Source organism: Mastigoproctus giganteus, chromosome 13, assembly GCF_048544385.1.
Source record: "Mastigoproctus giganteus isolate SK-2022 chromosome 13, ASM4854438v1, whole genome shotgun sequence".
NCBI classification, from domain to species: domain Eukaryota; kingdom Metazoa; phylum Arthropoda; class Arachnida; order Uropygi; family Thelyphonidae; genus Mastigoproctus; species Mastigoproctus giganteus.
In genome coordinates, this window is record NC_143587.1 from 94,398,276 (window position 1) to 94,422,775 (window position 24,500).

General features: G+C 37.8%; 1 protein-coding gene across 2 annotated transcripts in view; it reads right to left on the minus strand.

Moving 5' to 3' along the window:
- Positions 1–16,630: 16,630 nt before the first annotated feature.
- The window catches only part of LOC150076265 (potassium voltage-gated channel protein Shal-like), a 311,258-nt gene continuing 303,388 nt past the window's right edge, over positions 16,631–24,500 (minus strand). Inside the window, exon 5 of one of the 2 annotated variants that reach the window (XM_090387923.1) lies at positions 16,631–18,547. In XM_090387923.1, coding sequence (XP_090244049.1) covers positions 18,245–18,547 — 303 coding nt within the window. In that variant the 3' untranslated portion in view covers positions 16,631–18,244. Of the gene's footprint in view, positions 18,551–24,500 lie in introns of both variants that reach the window. The other variant, XM_090387922.1, reaches the window with a different exon arrangement.

Genomic DNA, 24,500 nt, shown 5'->3' on the forward strand with positions numbered 1-24,500 from the left:
GTTTGCGAAATCAGTCTTTGAAATTAGACGAGTCAACCGTCAAACAAACCCATAACAGACAGATGACAATCAGGACAACTAACACCTCCAATGACATACCACAACTTGCTGACTCCTTCCTATGGAATTACTCCTCCATGCCTCATACAGTTCTACCTTGATAGATTGATTATAGTTGGACTGCAGGGTAGGGCCTCACACCTACCTGCTGGTAGGATCCACTGGAAGCCAACTGGCAGAGTTTTACTCAAAGGACAGATGCAAGCGAGACAAAGTTTGACCTTACTAGGACTTGACATTTCTGATATTGACCTCTAAAGGGATCTCCGTGAACCTGACCTATGCAAACCCCTATGTGGGTAGAAATACTGACACTACTTATGTTGTGTGGGATATCTTTCGTGCAAACTCCACTTGGGGAACGATCTTCTTGCTGACACTTCTTTAGGGTGCGGATGATACATTCTTCGCATTCCTGAGAAGGAATAACCTACCTTGCAAACTCTCACAAGGGTAGCATTTTTTTATAGACACCTCCGGGTGTGGAATAGCTATGCACCTGTACACCTTAGGGCGGGTCACGTGCTGCTGACACCTTCGTGTGAGATGCCAAATGGCCTTCCTCTTTGCAGGGTTCTCTGGCTTTGCAAACTTTCACTGTCCCTGGGCTCGGTTCACTTCGTGGCTGAGTTAGTCGATCTCAGACGTAGATAGCAAGGTTTTTCTCCTCAGAAACCGGGATTTTTTCGTCCAGAAAAACAGGCAAATCGACCAGAGAACACGCGCAATTTACAGACACAAATACGGGTTAATGTACTCAATTACGGGCATCCCTAAAATAATTTTTTTCCTTTTTTTTTTTGTTTCTGGGCTCGGATGGGCTTCCCGGCCGAGCAGTGTCCAACCCTTTATTCCTTCCCTGCCTCCCTCATCTAGAGAACGCCTTCTTTCGTCGTCCTTCCATCTTCCTACTCCCTTTGACTCCCATTTTTCGACTATCACTCTTGCTCACACTTTTTTTTTTTTTAACTTGAATTTCGTCGAGGGCGCTCAGGCGATCTTGGTGGAGACCAGCCAGAGAATAATGGGCAGCCTGGTTTACCACAGTAACAGAGTTCTATATACTTCATAAGAGTACTGATGACGCAGTTGTGGGAGACCACCGGTGCACAGTATTTAGATACAATACCACTATGTCCAACTTCTCTGTGGCCGTATTGCAGATCAAAGTGAAATTGCTTATGAATATTTGTGTCCTCCAATAACCTATTGCTCTGACATGCCTCCATCTTTTGTTTTATCAAACTTGTCAGAAATCCTTGGCATTCATTTTGGCATATTCCTGGGGTAATATTATTTGACTATAGAAATATGTTTGAGGCTTTAAGAAAAAATCCATTATTAAATTACGTATATACTCCTTTGAATAGAGTCCATGAAACAACTTACGCTGCTGTAATTTCCTCCTCTTCCACTGAAGTCGAATCCTTTATCCTTCTTCTGATAAGGATACAGCCCATTTCAGGAAACTAATAGTTATTTTATGCTAACGTAATAGTACAGGATTTGTACTATTGCGTTCATGACGCCATTCTTGTCCTAGGTAGGAATAAAGGCGAAGATTTTCGCATCCGGGTTGCGGGATCGAGCCCAAACGCTGCTATGAAAGTGTGCTTGTATATCAGTTACAATAAAGTGCAAAGCCTCTGACTGGAGTAGCTGTACTGAGTATAAACGGTAATTTGTTTAATAAAGTCTCGCATAATAAGACACTTGCATTTACTCCCTCACTCAGGTTTATGAAGAAATTAACGTATTAATTACTCAAAAAATCCCACTGTCATTTCTTTTTACCAACAGTTATCTTACACGCAAACTCAATGCTCTTCTGAGTTTACTCAATGTCTGGCAATGATCTCATCTTGCTCATACTGTGCAGAGCCCCCCCCCCCTCTCTCTCTCTCTCCTGAATTCTGACCCAGCTTCTTTTTAAAAATCAGGTCTCAATTGAAGTTTTTATTCGTTCCGTTTTGTTTTCAGTCTGATATATCCCAAAGCTATCCACCTTGCACAATGAATTTCCCTAGAATATAAGCTGCTGTTCTTGCCGTTATTTCTCTATTTTGTCTTTTTTTTAAAAATGAAATCAGACACATTATAGGCTACAGCACTGTTACAAAGTGAGAATTACTAGCTTTAAATTGTTTTGTAAGAAACTATCTATAAAAGTGATGATTATAATTTTGTATGGTAATAAATTATGACATCGAATTCCTTAACACATGAGCATACAGATTCATGCATTTTGAATAAATCTGTATACTCTGCCATATTCGTTTATAGTTTATATTAAATCGTGTTCTTCCTTTATGTAAATACGACAGAGTCCCTTTTGTGCATCAGGCTACACAACGGCAATCTCCAAGGCAGAATGCGCTTGTCCCTCAGGAGATAGTTATTGTCGGTGACTCCTTTGTCACGGAGACGTGTAATATATTGTGTAAAAAGGATAGGTGGAACAGGACCAGGGTATGTCTGCCAGGGGCAAAAGTTGATGACGTTGTAGAGCAGATATCATCTTTTAAGGGCACACGGGATGATATTGTTGTACACATTGACACTAGTGACATTGAGAGTAGAAGATCTGCAGACTTACTTAACAAGTACAGGTCAATGTTGAAAAAAAAGTCGTGAATTAGGCTTAAATTTGAAAGTGTCTGCAATTCTGCCCAGACACGATAGGAGGGAGTACATGATGAGAGTCGTGTCAATCAATTCGGAGAGATTGTGCAAGGCTCATGGGGTAGAAGTTTTCATAGCGTGGTCTGTGCTTGTTGACAGGAGAGACTGCTTCTACAGGGATGGTATACACTTAAATAGAAAGAGTGCAAAAATATTTGCTGATGCTACCGAGGCACAGTTAGGTGGGTCGGAAAACTGATAGCTTTGGGGGATTCATAGACTAATAGATTAACAGTAGCCGCAGGCAGAGGTGTAAGTGATTCTTGCACTGCTTCTATTAGATTGAAGAGCGGGGTGTTGGAGTTTTCAAGGACTAGCGGGAGTCATCACGGAAAACAAATAAATACATGGGCTGTGTTAGGGTAACTAAGAATAAAAACAAGTGCATGTATATTTGCAAGTACACCAATTCTAGAAGTACATGTATAGTAAATAAATTTGATGAATTTGAAGCGCTTGTCAAGACATCAAAGGCTGATGTTGTTGGGATATCAGAGACATGATGTGACACAGAGATAAGGAATGCAGAATTGGAATTTGGGGAGTACAATATGTACAGAAAGGATGCACAGGATAGGAAGGGAGGAGGAGTTTGCTGTTAAGAAACAAAATCTAAGGAAGTGCATCCAGTTGACATAGATGGACAGTGCAACGTTGAGTCAGTTTGGTGTGACATAAGCACTGGGAAAGCAAAAATGAGGATAGGAGTTTGTAAGAGGTCTAATGACTCTGATGAGTACAATGAACAACTGTATAGAGAAATAGATTGGAGTGGCCATTAAATCAGATTATCTAATAATGGGGGATTTTAAATTCCCAGATATTGACCGGAATTTGTGTGTTGGTCACTCGCATACTAGCAAGACTTTTGAGAATTTATTGGATGATTGTTTTCTACAGCAACACGTTAGAGAGGCAACCAGAAAGAGTAATATTGATCTGCTTATCAGCAGTGATTATTCGTGCATTAAGAATTTGAAGATAAAGGGGAACCACTGGGTGGCAATGATCACAGTGTACTGAAGTGGGATTTTCTTAAAGATGTAACTACCATCAAGGGTAAAGCGAAGGGTTTTTGTTTTAGTAAAGTTGACTACAATGGTCTCAGACAGTTTTTAAATTGCATGTAATAGTAGTACCAACTGATGATGTTACCGGCATCAAATTCTAAATGGGAAAGTTTCAGGGAAGTAATCGTAGAAGCTAGTAGGCTTCTCATACCGATTAAGAAATACTGTTCAAATTTTAGACCTAAATGGATGTCAGATGAATTACTGAGACTCGTGGCAGAGGAAAAAAATACATGGGATGCATATAAATTATCAGGTGACACATAAGCCTATCAGAGTCTGTCAAGCCACAAAGGAAGTTAGATTACGAGAAATCTTTGGCAAAGGATGCTAAGAAAAACAGCAATTCTTTAGTTATATGAACTATAGAAGGAAGGGAATGAATCAGATTGGTCCACTTGATATCGATGGTTCGACTGTTGATGATCCTGCTCAGATAGCTGACAAACTGAATGAGTATTTTTCATCTTCATTCACACACGAGGAATTCTTTAGGGAAGTAAAGGACAGAAGCTTATTAAACTCTAACAGGGAGCTTATGATTTTGTAATAACTGAGAGGAAAGTGGAGGAGAAATTATTGAAGTTAAACATAAGAAAAGCACCTGGGGTGGGTGGGATTTATCCAGTTATATTAAAGAAGGCTTCAAAGGAAGTAAGCAAGCCCCTTAGCCATAATTATGGGGACATCCTTGGACTCAGGGGAAATCCCCACTGACTGGATATGTGCAAATGTTTCCCCAGTTCACAAGGGGGGATCGAAGGGTGACACGAGTAATTACAGACCAGTTAGTTTAACTTCTATTCCGGGGAAAATAATGGAGTCACTGGTTAAGGATGTATTGCAGGATCATCTAGACAAGACTGCAGCAATAATTCAGACACAGCATGGGTTTGTTCAGGGAAAGTCTTGTCTGACAAATTTGATTGGATATTATGATGTGTTTACAAAGGAACTGGATGCGAAAAATAATTTTGATATCATATACTTGAATTTCGGGAAAGCTTTTGACACTGTTGCGCATGGACGACTACTGTATAAATTGGAGTAGTATGGACGACTACTGTATAAATTGGAGTAGTATGGTATGAAGGGCAAGTTGCTACAATAGATAAAAGGGTGGTTGAGTGGGAGAAGACAGAGAGATGTCAATGGACGCTGCTCTTCATCGTGAACTTATGTTATCAGTGTAGTAGTCCAGGATTCGGTGTTGGGCTTCTTGTTGTTTTGTATATTTATGAATGATCTTGATGAGGGGCAGGTCATGGGGTATTGTCAATGATATATAGGAATTTTGCTAGTAGAGAAAAGGAGGTGATTATCCCTTTCTATAAGGTCAGGCCACGCCTTGAGTACTGCGTACATGTCAGGAGGCCTCTTTTTTAGGAAGGATGTAGAGTTGCTTGAGCGAGTACAGAGAAGGGCAACAAGATTGGTGAAGGGAACGAAAGGGGTCCTCTTACCAAGAAAGGCTTAAGTTCTTCAAATTGCAGCGACTGGTGACTAGGCACCTGCGAGGTGATTTGATTGAATTGTATAAGGCTTTGAAAGGGTTGAGTAGGCTTAATGCTGATGGGATTCTTCTTCTTGCTCAGATTACGAACCTGAGTGGGCATAAATTCAAATTGAGGAAAGACAGTTATAGAACACATGTGCGGAAATTTGCCTTTAGCTGCGGGTAGTTAATTGCTGGAACACAGTTCCATCTGTTGTTGTGGAAGTTGATAGCTTAAATAAATTCAAGGAGGAACTGAACAAACGTTTAGAAGGAATGGATGTGTTTTTTTTTTTTTTTTGCTGATGCTACATGAGCTTGCTTTCTTGCATCACATGCCTAGATTACTACCACGTTAGGGTTCTTTACTCTCAAGTAGGTTGTCAAGAGCTCAACGAAAAATTGAAATATCTGAAGGATTAAAGGTCCTCACTTCCTTCAGTAGAGTTCTTTGTAAATACAACTTAAATATTTATTCCAGACAGAGACCGGCAAAAGAAATCAACTGGAAGAATTCATTATTTGTGTACATCATCACATATTAGTACTGGATTGACGTTAGGAATCATTCCTATTTCTCTCAACGCGTTCTTCACACAAACTATTTAGTAACAAGCTCCTAGTTCATCTTTTTAGAGGTGGTAAATAAAGATCTTGTTGACGTCGCGTCATCCTCAGATCTATTAGTAGATTATCTAGTTTGGATTTTTAGCTTTACAATTTTATTGTTTTAGAGAGTTTGTCTTGGAAAATTTTTCCTTCTGATATTTTATTATTTCTTTAGCATAGATGCATAAAGAATATTTCTTAGGTTCAATATGGTTATTCAGTTTATGGTATGAATTCCAGATTTATAACGCGTATTCCAATTTGGGTTGATTCAGACAGAGCAGAAGACTAAGTTGGTTGGTTGTTGTAGGATTTTATGCACATCAGCGACTTAGAACATATTGCACCGTATATGTTATGTCTGTAAATTGCGTGTGTTCTTTGGCCGATTTTTTGTTTGTCGGACGAGAAAAGACCACGCTACTCTCGCCTGAGATCGACTAACTCAGCCACGTGGTGAAAAAAGCCCATCTATATTCCTTGTGTCATTGATGGGGTTCAAACTCAGGTCCTCTCCACCCGGTGTGGGGAGAAAGGCGGTTATGCCACTGTGCTATTCACGAGGGCAACAGAAGACAAATTAAGTTGAGTACCATGAGAAGTAGCTATTGCTATTTTTAATACGAGTGGCGTTTGAAAAGTTCGTGGCTTGGGTAAAGAGGTTTATTTGAGGAAACTGGTAACATATTATTTTCAAAATAGTCCCCGTTGTAGTCAATGTACTTTTGCCAACGATCTTGCAATGTGCTGATTCCCACTGCTAGGAAAGTTTTCTTTTAAGCCTCCAGGAATGCACCAATGACGTCAGTTTTTGCTGGAAAATGGATGCCAGCCAGGTATTTTTTCAAATTACGAAACAGGTGAAAGTCCGTTGGTGCTAGATGTGGTGAATATGAGGAATGATCCAAGATTTCAAAATCACACTCATGTCGTACGGACATGACAATGACAGACTTATTAGCAAGGCGCGTTGTCCTGGTGGAACAAGACTTATTTGCTGAGTTTTTATTGGCGTTTTTCTTTGATATTTTCACGCTAACGCTTCACAAGGTCTGCCTAGTAAGTCCCTGTGACTGTCTGGCCTTTCTGAAGGTAATCTACTAACAACATTCCATCAGCATCCCAAAATACCAATGCTATAACATTGCCAGCAGAAGGAATCGACTTGACTTTCGTTGGAGGGAGAGTTAGGAGCTGCGTTTCTACTGTTTGGATTACTCCTTTGAGAGCGATGGATCCATGTCTCATTGATGGTCACAAACCTTGCAAGGAAATTTTCTGGATCTGAATGGGGAGGACGGCGATTCTACCAACCGTGCTACCCACGGTTGGTAGAATCGCCCTGGAGAAAAGGAATAATCAGAGAATGCTGAAATTTGTAATGAATGGTATATAAAATTATGGGAAAACAAATGGCACGATTTAAAATATTTCGAAATTTCAGTGTTGTCTGATTATTTTTTTCTGTTTACAAAGTCTCTAGTCCAGAAAGTGGTAGTTGTTTTTGACTTTGCGCCTAAGCGTCAGTATAAAATGTTTTGTACATTGTGTGTATTTTGTGGTTGCTTTATCCGTTTTGCTGAAAGGCACAACCAAAGTTTGTTAAACTGCTACAAAAGAAACAACCATTTAACCCTCCCCGGAAACCGGTTAATTGGATCATAGTGTGAAGAAAAAAATGTCTGTTAAAGTTCCTCTTGTCGAGACGGTTCCAAAAGGTGACCATGTTGTGTGTAGAGGACCTGCCGTTTCAGCAGATAGTTTTCATGGGGTTTTTCATTATTTCGCCTTCATTATGCGTTGATGTAAATGAAAAAGTTTTAAGGACCAGATATTTGCGTGTACGTCTAACTGAAACGCTATTTTAATATAATTTTGTACTTTTGTTTTTTTTTTATTGATTTTTTAAGCACATTAATTTTTAGGCACATCAACTTTGAAGTTAACAGTTTTCTTGCATCAGCATAATTGAACATACGTATCCTTGATGATTGAAGTAAAACGGTATGCGTTCTGGCATCACACATTTTACCCAAAGTAAAATGTGGTGGGAGACAGTGGTATCACTGATTCTGAGCTTTGGTGTTAATAAATTGACATAAGCTTGTGGCACAAGAAGGAACTTTTGACTTTATTGTATATAAGTTTATTAACACTGACGCCCTGATGTGGTATTGTGCTGAACGATCAAGTACCAGAGGAGTGTCTGACTGCGGAAAATGATCTGGCGATCAAGAAATTTAGTAGTGAGTAATTCACGCGTTTGGAAGTTCCACTGCTCTCATGTACATTACTGTTGGAGAATGACATTGAGGTATAGGCCCCCAAGTTTTCTAAACTGCTCCAAATCAAATAGGTCTGGTTTGCTCAGATACACTGCTCGACAAAATTAACAGAACAAAATATTTTTCATGAATATTTTATTGTGAACATTATTGCCGAAGACCCTGTTCACAATAAAATAGGAGCCTGTTTTAGTCTACAAACAGATTGTAGAGGTTATTTCATCTGGAGACAACGAGGAATGAGGTACCATTCCTCCAACATCAGAGAAATTGACACTTACAGTTGAGTCGGTGTTCTCGAGTGGGAGTGGAATAATCATCAACTGCCGCACCCCTCTTCATGTTTTTGATAGGAGTATCGTAACTGCGCACAGGTACCGAAAAAAGATATTCGGATCCTATGTGCAGGAGTGCGGTTGGCCTAGTCTTTTCATGCACGACATCGCCACTGCACATAAAGCTCAAGTGGTGGAGGAATATCTTAAAGCTGAAGATATCCAACGATTGCCTTGGCCAGCATGATCCTCAGACTTAAATGCGATGGAACACGTGTGGGACGCTCTTGGGCGTCGCATTGCATGCCGACAGCCAACACCTTGGTCACTTGGTGAGCTACGGTCTGCGCTGGTGGAAGAATAGTATTTGTTGCCACAGAATTTTATAGACATCCTTATATTATTGAGCATGGTTCACCGCCGTCAGGCCTGTTTAGCCGTTAGAGAGGATCATACGCCGTAAAGATGTTATGTGACCATATTTTTGACCATATTCTTGTAACGACTTCTGAAATGCGACCTTTTTGGTAATTCTAATACAACCCCTATAAGTGTCCCTTATGTCTCTCCGAAGTTTCTCGTTGTTACCTCATTTCATTGTTATTCTATGCTATACCGCTATACCAAATTTTGTTCCGCTTCATCTCAAGCTGCACGAATTACACAGAACACGTTTTCTACGTGTTCTTTTAATTTTGTCGAGAAGTGTAGTGTTGATGGACTCCATAATGTGAAATAGGCTGTAAAGCTTATTGCGAAGCAGGCCATACTGCACATAGATGGTCCCAAGATGGCTGTTTTTGCTACAGGACTGTGTCTAACATGTTATTGCACGGGGATTAGATTAACCACATGTAACCTCCAGACGCAGAGATTGAGACAGTTTGCTAATCGAATGACAAAATGTTGCTTTGTCATCGAGAAACAAATTTGAACAGAATGCTTTTGGTTGTTCAAGTTGAGAAATATCTTATGGCCGCAAGGTTTGCATTAGATCTCCCTTACAGACAGATAGCCGTAGGTTTTAGGAGAATTAGATGACTTTTTGACCTGGATAACTACAATTTATGAAATGGTTGCCTGGCAAAACTATTTGCGCTTCTCTCGAATGTTTGTTATATGAACTCCATAGAGATTTGAGTCTTTTCATGCCTCATCAGATGATGCGCACTTCCAGTTTGTTTGAATTTGACCAATAAGGCTACATTGAGACTGGGTATTTCGCTAACTGTTGTACCACGTTATACCGTAATCAATGATATGCTTTCTGCTAATGAAGGAATGTACTAATCTATCTTCTGTATTGTTGACATATATATTACCAACCAGAATATCATAAATAAATAAAAGAAATGTAAACAAGAGGGTTGTTTTGTTTTTATTTTTATAATTGAGCTGATCATTACGCAAAGAGTAAGCGTCTAATCCTCATAGTTGCAGTTATTGATTTTGTAATAATACGTCTTTTTGATAAATATGAATAAACTTTCCAATTACTTATAATGGGGGATTTTAACTTCCCAGATATTGACTGGAACTTGTGGGTTGGTCACTCACACACTAGTCAGACTTTTGTGGATTTATTGGATGATTGTTTTCTGCAGCAGCATGTTCGAGAGGCAACCAGAGAAAGTAATACTCTTGATCTGGTTATCAGCAGTGATCATTCGTGCATTAAGAATTTGCAGATAAAGGAACCACTAGGTGGCAGTGATCACAGTGTGCTGAAGTGGGATTTACTCAAAGAGGTAACTACCGTCAGGGGTAAAGGAAAGGGTTTTTGCTTCCGTAAAGGGGAGTACAGTGGTCTCAGACAGTTTTTAAATTCTGTACAGTGGGATCAACTGACGATGTTACAAACAGTAAATTCTAAGTGGGAAGCATTCAAGAAAATAATGGAGTCACTGGTTAAAGATGCATTGCAGGATCATCTAGACAAGACTGCAGCAATAATTCAGACACAGCATGGGTTTGTTAAGGGAAAGTCTTGTCTGACAAATTTGATTGGTTATTATGATGTGGTCACAAAGGAACTGGATGCAAAAAATAATTTTGATATCATATACTTGGATTTCAGGAAAGCTTTTGACACTGTTGCGCATGGAAGACTACTGTACAAATTGGAGCAGAATGGTATTAAGGGTAAGTTGCTACAATGGATAAAAGGATGGTTAAGTGGGAGAAGACAGGGTGGTAATCAATGGGTGCTGCTCTTCGTGGACTAATGTTGTTAGTGGAGTCCCACAGGGTTCGGTGTTGGGTCCACTGTTGTTTTGTATATTTATCAATGATATTGATGAAGGTATATCAGGCTTAATGTCGAAGTTTGCAGATGACACGAAGGTTGGCAGGGTTGTTAATGACAGTAATGGCAGTGTGCTACTGCAACAGGATCTAGATAATTTGGGCAGATGGGCTAAGAAGTGGCAACTGAAGTTTAACCTTGACAAATGCAAAGTACTGCATATGGGTAGAAGTAACCCCAGAGAAACGTACCAACTGTGTGGTACTACACTTAAGGTGGTAGAAAATGAAAAAGACCTGGGAGTAATTGTGCAGTCAGATATGAAGTTTTCTGAGCAATGTAGACAGGCTGCTAGGGCAGGTCATGGGGTTTTGTCAATGATATATAGGAATTTTGCTAGCAGGGAAAAGGAGGTGATTGTCCCTCTGTATAAGGCAATGGTCAGGCCACGCCTTGAGTACTGCGTACAGGTCTGGAGGCCTCATTTTAGGAAGGATGTAGATTTGCTTGAGCGTGTACAGAGAAGAGCAACACGATTGGTGAGGGGAATGAAGGGATCCTCTTACCAAGTTCTGCAAATTGCAGTGGCTGGAGACTAGGCACCTGCGCGGTGATCTGATTGAGGTCTATAAGGCCTTGAATGGGTTGAGCACGCTGAATTCTGATGGGATCCTCCCACTTGTTCAGAATACGAACCTACGGGGACATAAGTTCAAATTAAGAAAGGATAGATGTAGAATAGATGTGCCGAAATTTGCCTTTAGCCAGCGGGTGGTTAATTGCTGGAACAAACTTCCATCTGTCGTTGTGGAAGTTGATAGGTTAAATAAATTTAAGGAGGAACTGGACAGGCATTTGAAGGGTATGGTGTGATTTTTTTTTTTTTTTTTTTTTTGGCTGATGCTGCATAAGCTCCTACACTTGCTTTCTTGCATCAAGTGCCACTACTACTACTACTACTACTACTTCTAAAAAAGTTTCAGATAGTGTCAATATAGCATAGCAATTTATACAAGGAGCATTTAAAAAGTTAACAAAGGTCTTTATGTAAAAATTACTGCTTTCGATCGTCATCTGGAGTGTTTTTGGCATTGCACCAGCTAGTACGTATCTGTGAAGGACACGTCACAATTTACAAGAGATCAGCAGTGGTTACGGTAGTGGTAATGCTAAGATGGCCGCTTACAAGTACGTGAACTAATGCGATGTTTGATCAGGTTGTTTCAATGGTATCACGCCTTCAAGCAAAAAAAAAAAAAAGTTGATTAAAAACTTCAACAGCAATATTCGTGATGTAGAACGGATGAATGAAAAGAGTCATGCGTATCTATTTATTTAACAGTCGAGAATTTTTAAGAATCTACTGGACCTGGACCAGTATGGACGTGTTTTCATGATTGATTATTTCCTGCAGTACCACAAGGTGCATTCAGCGTCGACAGATAGAGACAAAGAGAGAGAGCTTTTTTAAATGCAAGTTTCCTTATTCCACATAGCTTTTCAGATCTGAAATGAATCGTTACTTAAACATGGATCCAAAAGGAAAGGAGAAGAATACTTGGGTGCATGCTACTTCGTTTTTCATCATGAAATTCAAGAGATATTTATTCCACATGCAAACTGATAGCAAACATTTTACACTACTATAAATATTTCTTGTAGGTGGATATTATTTTGCCACACGGTGACGCTGCCAATTCCGGCGGACTGAAATACTTAAAACACAATACACTGATTTTAGATATTTGTTTATGTGATGATTTTTAAGGAAGAACTGGCATCTTTGGAACTGAGAAGAGCTGGAATCTGTAACTGAGAAGAGCTGGAATCTACTATGTACGCAATACATAGTGGATACATTATACCGAATTATGAGACGAGGAAATACAAAGTTAGTTTCATAATATAGAAAATGACCATATTATCATGGATAGTGTGTTAAAAATGGCAGATACTAGAGTTTGCTATGTTTGAATATTTGCATTATTACGTGTAAATTCATTTCTGCAAAAATTCTTGCTACCTGGATGTCTTAAATATTATTTTTCCTTTTGACGACACCTTGACATTCAATATTAACTAATTTAATAAAGGTATTCAGTGTGCTTAAAAGTGTATAATTTATTGTCTTCCCATAATTCCATTTTGCACTGCATACGTTGCTTTTTTTTACAACAGATAAAGCATGAAAAAAATATAAACATATATACCTTTTTATAAAATACATATTGCAAAAAGGCAGGGACAAAGAGAACAGTGTATCTGTTATGATTACCGTACGTAATATGAACACAGGAATCAAAATAATAAAAATTTGTGCGTTGATTGAAATAAATGCATTCACTGTTCAGTGAATGCATTAATTACAATCACAAAAACTCCAGAATCTTTTTTTCTATTTTTATTTTCACTGTAAGTTTTCAAAAGAATTTCCCCTCAGATTGTTAATTTTTAAAGTTAATACTGAGAACGAAGAAGGATAATAAGTATTTTATTTTGATCAAAGGATTCCAGTAGTTTTTAAATACAAGTTCATAGGGAACGCAAATCAGTGACAGAAGTTCAGTCATTTTAATGCTAATTCTCTTATGCTAAACTGTACGTTCTTTTTATTTGGAATATTTGTGGCGACATCTACTGGCACATGTTATGCTCAATTAAGAGAACGATAATATGAATTCAGAAATATTAAACGAATAATAGCACCCATACTAACTATTGAATATTACTGTATTCAGATTTTCATCGTTCATTCAATTTTTTTTATATTTTTACTAATGTGCGTGTGTAATGTTTCAGTAAGTAGATGTATAATATCGAAAGTAAGGAAATTTATTTAAAATATGAACTATTTATATCTAAATACTTGTTTACTGTGTTTAAATACTGTAGATGGCAATTCTCGTGACAATACTAATTTTGAAAACATTTGAGGTTCCAGCAGATGGCGCCAGTTTCCATTTCATATAAGTACTGCAAGCATATTTATGACTGAATACACAATATTTGCATATTAATTGTAGTAACTTATGTGTATTTTCTGAACTTTTCACTGAACTCCACGTATTACTGTGGTGGACCACTTAGTGCTGCAAAATGAACAATATAAAAGAAGAAAGATGCCTTAATTTTAAAATTAAGATTATAAATTCTGGAAATTTAAGATATTGCTCATAATTAAAGAGGCCAACTTATAATGCAGTTTTTAAGGAATCGAAAAATTTCACAGAATACAGTTCACAATATTAAAAAAAAAAGTACTTAGATTATTAGGAAAATACAGCCTTTGGTTATAGCGAAAATGGATTAAAAAAAAAAAAAAACATTGGCAAAACACTTGATAACATTTGAAAGTCTTGGAAGGAAGGCACACGGCAACAGCCCGAGGTGAATCCTCGGTTATAAACTTTCTTCCATTTCTACAAGAATGTTCCATAAGATGTGCTTGAACGTGTATGATACTGTCAAAAATAGAATGCAACTTAACAATCACTTTTATTAATATAATAAAGTTACAGCTTATTGTGAGTTGTTCCCCATCTCCCTTAAAACCGGCCATGAGAAACACTTCTTATGAAACATCCTCAAGATATTACGTTATGTAATTTTTTTTGTTAGGTTTTACTCAGTAATTGAGACTCGATGTTTTTTGAGAATTGTAACCTATTTTTTTTTTTTTTAGTTTCTTTTAAGTGTGTGAATTCTTTGCTATCATTGATTCTTCAACCATACACAGAGGATTAACATTGTGCGGATATATAACCAACTACATTTGTTTCATCACATGAGAAAATTAACTTTGCGTTATACACAAATGTGTATTCTTTCGGATGAAAGTTTTTCAGTTAGTGGTTATAAAACGCATAAGAATGTAACAGAGGTGGTGGGGGGATGTTAGCGACTTTTACTTAATAGCAGAGTAACTTGTGAGATTTGAAATCAGAAAGGGCATGATTTATCCTTTGTTAAAAGTACTTATTGAGAGATTTTAGAGACCAAACCGTTCAATGAGTCAAACTCAAAGGACAATCATTATAACGTTACGTATAAGATTAAATCCACAATGCAGATGGCTAATATTTGCTGAGCTTCGAAATCACGCTGTGTAGATGGTTTATAGGAAAGAGGAAAAAATAGTAATTCGCTTGTATTGTACACTGTACAAGGAAGAACGTGCTCTCTGGATTAAGAGAAAACAAGGAACATTAGCTTGATTGTTTCTTGATCTCTCCAGAGATTAATAAATGAGTATGTGTGTTTGTGTATTTGCACAGACGTGAATCTGGTTGAACGTGTGGAAAACTTGATCCTCAGAAAAAAATGTACTCACACACAAAAGTACGTAATAATCGATTAATATTAATAAGAATTATTATATGTTTTGAGTAACTTCATGGATAAAATAAGAAACTCTTTTTTTTTTTTTTTGGTTGCAATAGCTTATTGGTAAACAGCACTTTTGATAAGGCTAAGTAGGAACAAAGGTTATCGGATCCAAAAAAGTGACCAAGTCTATCTATCACTAATAACAAATGTGTGTTGATATGTGCATATCTGTATATGTGTCTGTATGTGTGTTGCGTGTTAATGATCACGTGCAAATTCCCGGCTAATGCGGAAAAACTGGAAAAAAAAAAGTCCCGAAAGATTTACATACATATATATACATATAGGCCTTTGCGTAATATCTTTTGCATCCACTCAAAATTATGGCCTCCTTTGTTAGTCTGAGTTTTAAAAAAAGTCACCGTGTCGTGACAAATAATGTCACAGTTGGTTTAATAACTAGTAGTCAGACTTGAAACGTACGTACAATATAACACCGTAGTCCACATATGTATATTTTGTTCCATCTCTTACCTCTCCTTTCTGCCAATACAGCAGTTATCCGAAGACGCCAGTTGCAAACATGTCTCGATTCTATTATCTAAGTACACTTGTGTATTTGAATGTGGCAAAATTTTGATTGTATGGAATTTATTTGCTCGTTGTTGCCTGTATTTCGCTGTTAACGGCACAGTCCTATGCAAAATCCCGAAAAGCTTTTAACCCCCCCATAAATCATAATTATCATCCATCCTTGGTATGACTTGATTGAGAAGACATTTTATAGTACTATAGAAACATTATCGATCGAAATATTATAGCTAACTAAAGGTATTGACAGTTATATCCCCTATAGAGAAAAAGGAGAACGTTATAGATAATGGCATCGTAAGATAATCTACATTTTCTAAATTTGCTGTAATCATGTCATGACATGAATAATGCAAAATATTTCGCTCACACGCTAGGTTTAATTTCACTGATAATGTTTACGAAGAAAGTAAACGCATCTATTTCAAAATACTAATATGAAATTTAGGTTTATTTATTTTTCATCTATTCTTTTGTGTTCTGAGACTGCTAGATTTTTTCTATATAATTGAGATGAACTAATCTCTGAAACACGGCAAAAGAAGTATTGCCGGTTGGCTTAGATATTCTTAACGAATACAGTCTTATATAGGAACTGTTCAATTTTGTTGAAAGATCTAATGAGAAGGAGTGATGAAATTTAGCAGAAGCGCGATTTTCTTTTTTAGATGAGGTACCTACGAATTTACGAGCATTTACATTAATGAAACTGCCATATGTAACAAATTTACGAAAGAATTTATGCGAATGGACACTGATTAATGAAAAAAAAATAAAAATTTATCAATCGCTATGATTACAATGCGATTTTTTATTTGCGAAACAGATTCTAATGTTAACTATAATTTATGCAGAATTTTTTTGCTGTTGTTTATGATATCTAAATGACTTTTAATTAATGTATCCAGAGAAAAATCAGATCTCTACGAGCATAAATTCTATTAAGGATAAGATTTACTAGTTATTCTATTGGAAGAATAGTCATGGCATTCATTATAACGTTTCGTCTTATTTATTCTTGTTCCAGAAATAGCTAATACAGATAGGAAATTGATAATATTCATTTGGTTTATTTACCATTTACCACGTTCATTCTTTTATTTTACACAACAGACGTGCAAGGATGCGAAAAATTTAAAAATTCGTAAAAATCTAGCGAACTTTCGTCATCTAGTGAGTAAAAGTGGAAATGTCTTTGCTAAGACCCAAGCTGTGGGTAGGTTTTCATTAATGAGTCAAGACTTTTTTTTTCTTTGTGGGTCAGGGTTAGGAAAAGAAGGTCTTAGAATAAGCAAATGACGTGAACTTGTAATTTGAAGGCCTAAAATGGAGTGAAAGTTTTTCTAATGGAATATTCTGCGCTACATGGATTGGTGAAGTTTTTCAAAAAAATACGAAAAAAGAACGTTTATCGAGTGAAAGTATTTCAGTGTCAGTATCTTGACAAAGGTTTCTCCGCCTCAGACATTGAAGAGATTTACTTTCGTACAGAGACATGCGCTGACATTCGTCTGAAATACAAGAATTTTAATAAATGGACTATATTTTGGCTTCAGGATGGATTAAGCTTTACAAATATTGTGAATGAATGAGTACTTTTGTCTTTGGGAAATGCTAGAATTAAAAATAACCTCTGTTTCTATGCATTAGGGATATCAGCTGTGTTCCTCAAAAAGTCAGGGGTTGATTGGCATTATCGGAGGACGGGAGGATGTCTCTGACTTATGAGGATGTGAGCTGTGGTTGATAGTTTGGAGGTCTGTTTCCTTGTCGGAGTAAGGTTATGATATGTGCTCATAATTCAGTACCATATTCTTATATGTTTCAATATTTGCATGACTATCATATTTGTTTATATAGTACAGTGAAATAAATGTGGTAGACGTGCACGCTTGTTTTTCACCAAATTTTGGATTTTTAAGCTTTAAAAACATTAGGTACTAAGTGATATTTTGGTATCTGATAACTGGGATTAAAGTGAGGTAAAATGCCTGAGGCAGAAAAACCCGTGGCTGTTCTGAGATTACACTAGAGAGAGGCTAAAGCTACCCTTCATGATCACTTCACTCCAGGTTTCGTGTAATAATGATGTTTGCTCTCAGAACTGTTTCACTGCATGAACTAAAGTAGGAGTGAAATCTCTAAAATTCATCGAAAAGTTCAGCAAGAATTAAGCTACATGCATTCCACAAGATGTCTCGGAAATTCCTAACGCAATCTCCGTGATTGCCGACAGAGGATATATATATCCTCATTTGAAGCCAACCGACGAGGTCCAGAATCAGGAATATAGAGGGCGCTGCACAGCAGCGGTTTGAGGCATTCCTTCTCGAAGTGGCTTCGCGAGATCTGGCTTTGGTGACCTTTTCTAAAGTACAGTAGCAGTACACCGGGCACTAGGAGAACGGCAGCTGCGCCATCTGCCAGCGAGGTTGGCCTAAGGTCAAGTTCCAGTCTTCCGTTTGATATGAATGAATTGAGTGCACAAGCCTACCTGCTACCTCCGTCTGAGCGACCGCACGTAGTTCTATACATACATACAACACAGCCGCCGATATGAGAAATACACAATCTCTGGTTGCATTGGTTATTCAATGTCACAACCGTTACAAGGTTGATATCCGCACCATACCTCCAGGTCCGGAGTTCCCGGCTGAACCAGTGGTATTTGGGGCACCCATGTTGTCAGGATTGCAGTCGGTTGTTGGCAGCGTGATCACTGTGGTCACTGCGGCGCTGCCCCCACTACTTCCTGCGGGCGGACTAGACACTGTGGTGACAACGGAAACAGGATTATTGAGACTGGACCGCGACAGAGTATGATCCCCGGTTGGGAGCGCTCGGTTGTGGACCCGGACTTGTATATCGTTCAATTCCTCGTCCTGATCGCACACTGCTGTACCTGTGTGCTGCTATATGTAAAGATAAAGAAAGCAAGAAGGAAAAACCATATTAGATAATTCATTTCACTGTATATTTTTTTTTTTTTTTTTGTTTAGTTAATTAACTTTTATTTTATGGATAAAGAAGTTATATACAAAAAATTAAAAAAAAAGAATGGAAACAGTATTACAAAACAAAAACTGAATATAAAAAAAGACATAAACCATTGGACATGAACCAGTGGAAAATGTTATTTTCCAATTTCTGTAGAATAAATTTCACAAACATAAAGTCAAAAATGTAATCTTGTCTGTAATCCAAGGATTCCTAGATCCGTCCAAGCTCCTAGATTTGGGCAATCGTCATTCAAAGATTTATAGTAAATAGCATTTTTTGTTATAAAATTTAATACAGTTTACAACACATAAATGGATTTTCTTTCATATAGAACATTTAAATAATTATGATTAATATTTTGCATAATACACGGTTTGAAGTTAGTGTATTCAACATTCAGGTAATGTACGATACACTCATAGATAGCAATATGCCTGTATGAGCTAATTACACTCCATGGACAAGGAGGGGAAAACACGACCTTTCGATCTCGGGCAAGATTTCATATAGTGTCTCAATCCCTATAAAAACTGTGATTTCTGGAGCGAGCAACAGATAACAGACAACGGAATCATAAGAAAAAGGCGTACTGTTAAATACATTTTGGAGAGTTGTACAATGGACCAGTTGTGGTCAAAGCGTAGGGGAATTCTTTCTCCTCCCACAGATTCGTCAGTCCATCCGAATTACAGTTGAATGCAATAATCGTTTTTTTTTTTTGAAGAAACAACTAAATTAAAAGTAATTCTCCTTTTAACTGGAATTACTTTTTTTTTTTTTTAATTTTAGAGAAAAATGGATTAAAAATCCCATTATCTCGCAAAAATTTGCGAAATAATAGGATATTTAATAAAGTTGTTTCAAAATTATTTCTTTTCAAATGTTTCATTTAATTTTAGCAGTCAGTTGCGCGTAAAGAAGAAGTAATTTTCTCCTTTTTCTTGGACTTCATTCTCAATTTATTATATATCAGAGAGCACGTCAGAAATATGCAACACTTGGCATCACTTTCATTAAATGTTCACTACTGGGCTAGTTTAGAATACATGTACTCTCTTTCAGGAGTTAACGAAAAATAAAGCAATGCATAATTGTGATGTAAAAGTTGATTGCCTCATCAGAGAATTTCATAGATAAAGATATTAAAAATAGACTAGAACCAATGATATATCTGCTCATTTTTTATATTGTAATGGAAAATCTGTAACTTATGACTACGGCCGGTGAATATTTGTATTCTGCGTGAAATTTTCAAGTATGGAATGATATGGACATTTTCGTAGTTTTTATCTTTTTAGTTCCTGGTACAGAAATATTGTTATTTTAGGTCCTTCCCCTGGACTACATTCTGGATCATCCGATTTAACTACTGACTCAACTCCTATGAATGGTTTTGGTTATACATCCTAGCTACGAGTCAGTCCTCTGCTACTGCTGCTGGTTGGTACTTAAGTGCTGTATAGTTGTGACCTGCCTCCTCGTGGCATGAGCGGGTACTGGGAAGCAGACTTTCTGGTAGCAAAGTGACCAGAAACAACTAAACAGCGCACACTGGACAAATACAGCATTATACTCATTTATAGTCATTTTACAGAGTTATGTATCATCATAGTGTACTACGACAGAGTTAAACTAATTCAGAAATGCCGTTACACATTAGAACACGATAAAATACAAAATTCTGAGGTCCTTTGCATCTGTAAAACAACCTAAGACACTGGAAGTAAAGTCAACATTAGTTTTAATTCATGTACAGGATGTTTTAAATTACATTGACAGAATTATATGGGTAGTTCTATGCATCAAACGAAGTAAAACATTTCATATAAACTATACACATGAGTACGAAAATGCTTCCCTTCCGAGTTAGTTTTTATTATGGGGCAGCATACGCCAAGCGATTTTTTAGTAACCGAGCTGTACATAGCGATCTACAGAGCTTTCCACTGAATACATATTACCGTTTATTTAGTTTGATATTTAGCGAATTTTTCTCTTTTCTGAATACCTCTTTATCTTACAAGTTGTAAGTGAAGGCAGGGAAAGGAAATCCACCTTTCTTTTCATTTTTACAACTATACTAATTTAATAGCTGCTTGGTCACTCAAGTGGCACTATTCCTGCCTCTACGTGACGGTGATGGAAATTCATGCAGAACAGTTCTCTAAATAAAGGCCAAAAGGAGCAAACATTAACTATTAGCATTTAGCATTAGTAGAGGCATATGACACAGGAAAGCATGCTTATACAGCATCGGCCAAAAAAAAAAAAAAAAAAAACCCTTCCCGTTTCACCCATGCATTCACTCCAAAAGTTTATCTAGTTCAGCCTTGAATTTATTTAAGCTATCAACTTCCACAACGGCAGATGGAAGATTGTTCCAGCAATCAACTACCTGCTGGCTAAAGGCAAATTTCCAGGCGAAGGTCTATTCTACAACTCTCTTTCCTCAATTTGAATTCCTGCTCATTCAGGTGTGGAATCTGAGAAAGAGGAAGAATCTCATTAGTGTTAAGCTTGATCAAACCATTCAAGGCCTTATGCACTTCAATCAGATCACTTCGCAGGTGTCTCGTATCCAGACTTTGAAATTTGCAGAACTTAAGCCTTTCCTGGTAACGGTAACCCTTTGTTACACTCACTAATCTCATTGCCCTTCTCTGTACTCGTTCTAGCAGCTCCATTTCTTTCCTAAAACGAGATGAGGCCTCCAGATCTGTAAGCAATACTCAGTGTGGCCTGGCCGTTGCCTGAGAGGCCGTCGTAGCCTAGTGGTCAGGCGCGCGGGTGCATAAGTACACGTGCCTTGAGTGACCGGGATTCAAGCCCGTGACTGCTGAATACGGTGCTATTTCTTGTAATCTGTCTATCTTGTGAACTCCTCTGATCGTTTGGTCGTCCCGGAGTATAAACAGAAAATTTATTTATTTATTTATACAAGGGATAATTACCTCTTATCCCTGCTAGCAAAATTCCTGTATATCATCAACCCCATGGGCTGTTCTGGCAACCTTTTTGCACTCCTCAGAAAAACTTCATATCTGACTATACACTTACCCTCAGGTCTTTTTCATTCTCCGCTACCTCGAGTTTAGTACTACACATTCGATATGTTACTCTGGGGTTACTGCTACCCATATGCAGCACTTTCCATTTGTCAACGTTAAACTTCAGTTGTCACCTCTCAGCCCATCTGCCCAACTTTTCCAGCTCCTGTTTCAGTAACATACTGTCATTAACAACCCTATCACCTTCGTATTGTCTGCAAACTTGGATATTAAGCCTGATATACCTTCATCAATATCATTGATAAATAATCAAAACAACAATGATGGGCCCAACACCGAACCCTGGGGGACACCACTAATATCATTAGTCCACGAAGAGTAGTGTCCATTGATTACCACTCTCTGTCTTCTCCCACTCAAACATCCTTTATCCATTGCAGAAACTTGCCCTTAATGATATACTGCTCCAACTTATACAGTAGTCTTCCATGTGCAACAGTATCAAAAGCTTTCCTAAAATCCAAGTATATGATATCAAAATTATTTTTTGAATCCAGTTCCTTTGTGACCACATCGTAGTGTCCAATCAAACTGGTCAGCCAAGACCTCCTTCCATTATTTTCCCTGGAACAGGTCTGGAATTACTCGTGTCACCTTTCGATCCCCCTTTGTGAATTGGGGATACATTTTCACATCTCCAGTCCGTGGAGATCTCCCCTGAGTCAAAGGATGTCCTCATAATCACGGTTAAGGGCCTGCTTGCTTCCTTTGCTGCCTCTTTTAATATAACTGGATAGATCCCATCCACCCTTGGGGCTTTTTTTATGTTTACTTTCAACAATTTTTCCTCCATTTTACTCTCAGTTATTACAAAATTCTTTAGCTCCCTGTTACAGTTTGATACACTTCTGGCATTCTCCTCCCTTAATAACTGCTCATGTGTGAATGCAGATGCAAAATATTAATTCAGTTTGTCAACTACCTCTGCAGGATTGTCAACAATCGAACCATCGATATCAAGCGAACCAATCTGATTCATCCCCTTCCTTCCAGCGATTACATAAGTAAAGAAGTCTTTACTGCATTTCTTTGCCACATTTCTCGTTATCTGCCTTTGCTTGCCTAACCTCCTTCGTGACTTGATTAAAGACTATTTTATATCTACCAGAAGCATCTGTGCCTCCTGATAATTTGTATACATCCCATGCGTTTATTTTTCTTCTCTGCCACGAGTCTCATTAGTTCATCTGACATTCATTTAAGCCTAAACCTTGAACAGTATATCTTAGTTGGTATGAAAAGCCTAGTAGCTTCCAAAATTAATTCCTTGAATGTATTCTACTTAGAATTTGCTGATTTTTGTATAGCATCATCAGTTGGTCCCATGCATAAAATTTAAAAACTGTCTGAGACCATCGTAGTCACCTTTACGAAAGCAAAAACCCTTCCCTTTACCCTTGATGGTAGTTACCTCTTTGAGTAAATCCCACATCAGTACACTGTGATCATTGCCACCTAGTGGTTCCTTTATCTACAGATTCTTAAAGCAGCAATAATCACTGCTGATAATCATATCAAGAGTATTATTACCTCTGGTTGCTTCTTTTACAATCATCTAATAAACCCACAAAAGTCTTGCTATTGTGAGAGTGACTAACCTAAAAGTTCCGATTAAAAATCTGGGAAGTTAAAATCCTCCATTATACAAAGACGATCTGATTTACTGGCCCACTCTATTTCTCTGTACAGTTGTTTGTTGTACTCATCAGAGTCATTAGGCCTATAACACACTTCTACTCTCAATGTTTCTTTCCCACTGCTTATGTAACACCAAACTGACTCAACACTGCATCGTCTATCCATATCAACTAGATGCACTTTCTTATATTTTATGTGTTTCTTTACTAACAGCATGACTCCTCCTCCCCTTTTATCCTGTCTATTCTTTCTGTACACATTGTACTCACCAAATTCCAGTTCTACATTCCTTATATCTGTGTGACACCAAGTCTTTGATATCCCAACACTATCTGCCTTTGATGTCTTGACCGGCACCTCAAATTCAACAAATTTATTTACTATACTCCTAGCATTGGTGTATATGCAAGTATACATGCACCTATTCTTACTCTTAGTTACCCTAACACAGCCCATGTATTTAGTTGTTCCATGATGACTCCCAGCAGTCCTTGAAATCTCCAGCCCCTCGCTTTGCAGGCTGCTGCTTGTCCCAATAGAAGCAGTGCAAGAATCACTTTCACCTCTGCTTGCGGCTACTGTTAACACTCCACAGTATGGGTTCATGCATCGATTTTACCTGAAAAGACAACAGAATGATTAAATCCCTTCTGTTGCCAAATGATAAAAGAAGAACACGGGCTAAACAACTGGCCACGCTTTCTCATCCTATGTCCAGTGACCGACAAGCCGATTAGCAGCCTTTCTCCATTTCTATTCCAGAAATGCTTAGAAAATGCTGCTAGTTTACCAAAAATGGTCTGAAGACTGAAATCAGGGGATCTGGTTGTTGAGACCACCCATCATAGGCACTCTGAACTACTTCTGAAAATAACCATATGTGGAGGAACACCCATTAAAGTGTCCTCTAATTTTACACTAAATACAAGTAAAGGAGTCATAGTTGAATGGGGTTTAATGCATCTTACCGACGAAGAAATTGCATAGGAAATATCCGATCACAATATCATTGAGGCTAAGAGAAATTTGTCAAAAGAAATGATTCATTCGTACTAATGAGAAATATTATACTTACCTTTAACTCACCAAGTCTACCAATAACTGTTAAAGCGGAAATTTAAACTGTCACATTCGACTATCATGCCAAAATTTGGCA